We start from the raw sequence: 6,224 nt of genomic DNA on the forward strand, positions 1-6,224 counted from the left end.
TAATTATCTAAAGTTTAACCAAATCAAACAACTAAAAAATAATTAAAAAAACATATATACCGAAACCATTGTCCATGCGAAATTGATTTCCCATCCTCCGGTGAGTTCTAGAGAAAGAAGCTAGGTTTATCCAAACCTGTTGAATTGTATTCAAAATATAACATATAAACTTAAGCTAACAACATAATATGTTAATTATTGTGCTCACAACTTCACAACCATAGTTTTTAACCTTTATTAAAAAGAAATACATGGGAAGCTAAAAATTAATAATTTGACCAAATTGTTATCCATTTCACAAGTTATTTTAACATGATTTCAACTAAATTTACATAATATATAAATAAGAAGTAATTTTAAACAAATCAAAGAAATGAGTAAGAATTTATACATTTTCCGAGAACACCTATTCCAACAAAAAGATGAAGTCGATAATAACCATGGAATCTTGTAACAAAAGAAGCTCCCACAAAAACACATCTTCATGTTAAAACCAGAAGTGAAAAGTTAACTTATAAAATGGTGATTTTTGGAAAAGACTGATGGTGATGTAAGATTGTATTTGTAATGCGGCAGAAAGTACTAGGAGTCTAGGACTTAGGTTAAACCATAAATGGCATATCTAAATCTATCTAAGACTGCAAGTACAACTGTACAAGTAACAAGTGTTCGACCACTATTAAGTTTTCTGATGCAGCCCAGCCTATGAGCCCAATGTTGGCTATTATTATTATTATTATTATTATTATTATTATTATTATTAATTTTTTCTACTGAATGAATTCTCGTTTATTTATTCGTTTATTTATTTATTTATGTATTTACTTTTGAACCGCAAATGTTACGTCTTACATTACTCACTCCTAAATTACACTAAATTTCCTCTTTGCTTGGAATTGAACCCATGATCCGATGATATCTATCACAAGCTTCTCGTTAAGGTTTCCACTAACATCACATTTCACTATGTTCGATTCGAGTATTGTTTTTAGATTTTCGTAATTCGGTAACGTTTCCGTGCAAGTTGGAGAAACTTTATCGGTTTTTGTCTCGATTGACACGCTTTTTTCCCACAAGGTATAGTTCATTCCATAGTTATTCATTTTTGTGTGAACGAGCCAAGACCAACTTTTTTAAACTGAAACTCTGCTTGTTTAACTTACAAGCTCAAGCTGAGCTCATTTATTATTTATTATACATGTATAGTTATTTTTATGTATATAAATGAGAGCTTGAGTTCGACTTATTGTTCTACTATTAATATTTAATAATATGATGAATATGGTTTTTGGTTTTGAAAGGACCACTAGCCTACTACAAAATCCAAAACATTATATTAATCAAAATATAAGTAATCATTTATTGATTGAAAGTACATATTAAGTCATTTAAATCCACTAATTTTTTTTTTTTGCAACAATTAAACATAGTAACACAAAAAAAAAATTATCAAATGGTGATACAAATAACGTATAATTTTCAAACAATCGAATGAAATACTTTTGACATAATACATTTCTTATAATCGTTACTCAATTTCATAACCCGGCGTCGTAAGGCGCACCCGTTTGAGGCAACCACGCGTCCCCAACTAAAAATGCGGACACTGTAAAATTACCCGCGTCAGTCTCATTAATAATATGAAACCCAGGCCACGTGACTCTCTGGCTTGTGTTTGACCCGGGGCCCGAGTTATTAAACTCAGCATAATACGAAGTATTCAACGCAAAATCACCAGACCACACAGACCACCCCGTGGGGGTAATCAACGAGTCCATAAAAGATTGCATATAAATCGTCCGAGAATATTCCTTCCACGGCCGACCTAAATACGATACGGTCGTGCCATTACTTCCCGCCAAATCATCAGCCGCTCGAATATTACACTTTTGTATAGAGGTACCCGTATTCTGCCCGGGATCAGTTCTACCTTGAGCGGTAATAGCATTAAATTGACCGGACATCGGTAACCGAGGGTATAGATTGCAATTTTGGAGTACTGCAGCCGCGTTACCAAATATGAAGTCTACGGTGCCATAAATGTCGCATTCACGGTAGAATTGACGTAGGGAATGCGCGTACAACGTGTCTTGGTAACCCTCGAAGCTACATTTGTAGAATGTGGATAGATCCGCGCCGTTTCGGAGCGCCACGGCTTGGTGTTTGATCGCACCCGCGGTGTTGCGGATTGTGAAATTAATGCCAACGAAATAAGGTGATGTCACAACTGCAAAGATATTGTAAAGGTTAGTTATTGACAATAAAAGCTGCTTTATTTGGATTAAGCATGAATAAGTTAAATGCTTAAATCAGTTAACCAAAAAATATTTTTGGGGTGTGCAAGAAACTAAAAAAATCGAAATTGAAAAAATCAAACAAGGAAATTAAACTGAAACAAACACCGATGGTAAAACATAAAACCCAAACTTACGGTTTAGTTTTGGTATTGGTTTTATTTGTGATAAAAACGGGATTAAAAAAAAGCAAACGAACCAAATTTATATATTTTCATTTTTCATTTTTTAGTTTAAATAATTTATAAAAATTTAATAAATATGTAATTTAAATGTTTTAGTCCAAATACATAATAATTTGTTAATTTTTAATTAATAAAATAATATAAGCCTAAATTTATTATTTTGGTCCATTTTTTTTCTACCCACAATTTTCAAGCTATAATAACAAAGCCGAACCTAAACCGAAATAAGACGTTTTTTAAAAACTCAAAAGCTGAACTTTGGGTTTTGGTTATGTTTTAGCCCAAAATCAACCCAATCCAAACTATGCATACCCTTAATTTGTTTAGCTTGTGTTTTTTTTGTTTTGTTATATATATAGGGGATAGTCATTTTGAGAATCATGGTGAGTTTTAAGAACTTTAAGAACTCAATTTTGAACCACACATTTAATTAAATGATATGAAATATGTGGCTGAGATTAAATTCAATTAAAAAATGAAGCAGGAGAGAGAATAAGTATTTTTGATAATTACACAAGCTTAAGCGTTAGTTAAACATGTGTAAAAAGTCGATTCGATGTGTAAAAAAATACCGTAATTTTTTGTACATCACTTACACTTACGTATTACACATGTGTAAAAAAAATTCGAAAAAAAAATTTGTTACGTTGAGTTCTTTCGAGTTCTTAAAACTCAAAGTGGTTCTCAAATGAAATCAATCATATATATATATATATATATATATATATATAAGAGTTCAAATAAAAAATAAGTGTTTTGTGAGAAGTGTGAGAAGAACTTTAAAATAAAACAAACCATCTAAATATGACACTATACAATGTAAGTACGAAACAATACAATTATTTAGAAAGTATCAATCTCAACCACTAAATCATAGATCCAATACCTAGATCTATATATATATATATATGATTAGACTTTTGGCCAATTAAATATTCAGGTCAAAAATGAAAATCAACACGTTAATTTACAAATAAAAACGAGGGCAACACGTTATTTGTGAAAATTTCAAATAACTTTTTCAACATATAATATTAAATTTAAAAAAAAAAGAATGTTCTAAATGTCGGTTGGCTTATTTCAATTGTTTGTACTCATGTCACCATAATTCAACAATAAAAATTATACCTTAACATAGTTTCTTTCTAGTCTGATTTTTTATTTTATTATTTCACTTACAACTTGGTTGACATTATTTTATTTTTCTTAACGGCAAATCTTTTTAACCTCATATGAGACTTAAACACAAGACCTTCAAACTTATATATATTTTTATAGTATGTGAGACGTAAAATACAATCTAAACTAAAATACTTACTAAATGTAGCATAATTAAACGTGGTCCAGCCATCAACGACGCTGCGATTTCCGGTGATCACCGTCTGATTAATACCATCTCCGATTATCATCAAATACTTCTTTTTTGTCGGAATATTAACATACTCCTTGTAAACACCAGCCGCCACACGAATGGTAAAATATGTTGCCGAATTATTCGGGGCAAAGTTAATCGCATCAGTGATTGTGGTAAAGTTACCCGAACCATCCTGACTAACCAGTACCTGTGTTCCGGCCCCACTAGCCTGTAAAAGCTTTCTTAGGTCAAGGGGACCACTTTTTACACCTTTATGTTTACCAGAAACCCCAAACTTGTTACTTTTTTTACGGCCCCACCCTCTGTTGACCAGAGCTAGGGAAACGCTGTAAAGTTTGTTATCGTTTTTAATTGGCCCCACGATGCCGTTTTTGGTGGTCCAAGAAGCGGCATTGGCTTGTAAACCATCTATGCATGTTTCGGTATTGGTTAATATCGCGCTAACGATGGTTTGTATGTCTTCGGATTTGGGGTCGGATAAAGTTTGAGTGGTGTTGATGGTTTGAAAAGCGGTTGAAAGGAACTCAAGATTGGTTTGGGCGAGGTAACGGCAATCTTGGAGGGCACGGATGGCTCCCGTGGTTAAAATGGCGGAGTTTGAGAGGTATTTATCGATTAAATTAGCGAATTTGGTGGCGGTGGAGATGGATTTGCGGATGGAGAGGCGACCGTAGTCGTATACGGTGGCGGATGAGTTGGAGACGGGGAGGGAGGCTTGGCATACGGATGGGTAAGGGGTGTTTTGGCAAATGGTGGCCGAGGAGGGCGGGGATTGGGCAGTGGCGGCGTGTGTAAGGACGAGAACGAATACGAAGACAAGAGAGAATAAGGTAGTAGTTGTAGCCATAGGTATGGATGATAGTTTAGATGGTGGTGAAATAAATGAGAAGGTTAAGAGTTTATATACACATAATATAAGGTTGAAGTCAACGTTTGCATGGGAGGTGTTTGGTCAGGATGAGAAGAGACAAAGTTGTCACCATGTTGTTTTTATATTGTTACCTTCATTTTTATATAGGAGTGAATAAATGATCCTAAAGTTGATGGTGTTAATCCTTTTATACTTGTGATTTCCATGAAAGTATTCACTACAAGTCCACAACACTATAAAAAAGCCTAATCTAAGAGCATAGATAATAATAGATCGTCACATCAGCTTTACATTATATACCAAACTTTAAAAAAAATCCATGCTCTTTTACAACAATAAAATTTTACAAACCTTATTAAAAATTATTAATTTGTATATTTTAATATATGAGTGTGCATTTGAGAGTGGGGACTCACCTCCATGTCCCCCCCTCCCCCTCTCAATGTCCGTAGAATCGGATGTCCACCCCACACCAAAACAGTCTTGTCTGCCTTGTCCGCTTCTGATCTATCTCGTCCAGACTTTACATCGGATAATTTTCTGAACTAACTCAAAACATACGGTTATGTACATTCAAGTGGATAGTCATGTAGTTCAAATTGAAAAAAACTAGGTTCTCAGGATTTTTATAGGTACAGAAACCGCAATCGTATGATAAATTTATAAAATTTCCAAACTAATGAACGCAGTTAGATACGTGATTTTTTCAATTCTTCACACAGTGTTACATTGTTAAATTTATAAACAACAAAACATATGATATAACAGTATCCTATTTACTTTAGTTATTTAAGACAAGTTTGAAAATTTGTCATTCTTTACTTTTTTTTTTAGATTTATAGAGAAAAACTAAAGAAATGTATAAAAACAAGTTTTGAATTCAATGCACTAAAAAGTTTGATGAAATTCTTCTTATATATTCTACACACATATTCTGCTAACCTTTTTCCACTAATATTGATATATGAATATAGATACTGAAATTATTGTAGACAAAAAAATATTTTAAATACCAAGATTGTGTCCGGCCGGTGAAGGAATTTGGGTAGATTGTGGATGATCAACTTGGGAGTGGGTGGCAACCATCTAGTTAAGCATTTGCAACATGATATTCAAGTCTATTGCATTATATATAGACTAATGTGTGATTTTCAGTTTTTCACATTACCCTATAATTTAATTAAGAGTTAATTACGCGTAGTGTATGTGGTTTTTACAAAATGACATGTTTGGGTGTTAAGGTTTTTAAGTAACTCGTTTAGATACTATTTTTTCTTTTTTGTAACATGTTTATATATTTTTTTTCTTTGTTTTGTACTTTGAGGCTCTAATAACTTACTCGGGTATTCGTGTTTTGGTTTTATATATTGGCTTTTCAAAAGAAAAAAAAACTTAGGTACTAACATTAACGAGCGTTCAAACTTAATTGAGAAGCCTCTCACATGTTAATGCGAGGGTATTTTCGTCTTTTTTAATTGAATTGTGCATAAAAATATTTT

At 32.8% G+C, this 6,224-nt stretch overlaps 1 protein-coding gene across 1 annotated transcript; it reads right to left on the reverse strand.

Annotated features, from left to right (window-relative positions):
- Positions 1 to 1,469: 1,469 nt before the first annotated feature.
- Positions 1,470 to 4,840, reverse strand: LOC143600017 (putative pectinesterase/pectinesterase inhibitor 41). The gene is made up of 2 exons (XM_077077827.1): positions 3,798 to 4,840; positions 1,470 to 2,227 (listed from the first exon to the last, which is right to left on the reverse strand). Exons 1-2 carry the CDS (start codon positions 4,699 to 4,701, stop codon positions 1,539 to 1,541), a joined length of 1,593 nt encoding a protein of 530 aa, XP_076933942.1. The 5' UTR covers positions 4,702 to 4,840; the 3' UTR covers positions 1,470 to 1,538.
- Positions 4,841 to 6,224: the final 1,384 nt, after the last annotated feature.

Source organism: Bidens hawaiensis, unplaced genomic scaffold (genome assembly GCF_021521415.1).
Source record: "Bidens hawaiensis isolate Kalapana, Puna unplaced genomic scaffold, B.hawaiensis_p1.1 tig00053215_1, whole genome shotgun sequence".
Classification (NCBI taxonomy): Eukaryota; Viridiplantae; Streptophyta; class Magnoliopsida; order Asterales; family Asteraceae; genus Bidens; species Bidens hawaiensis.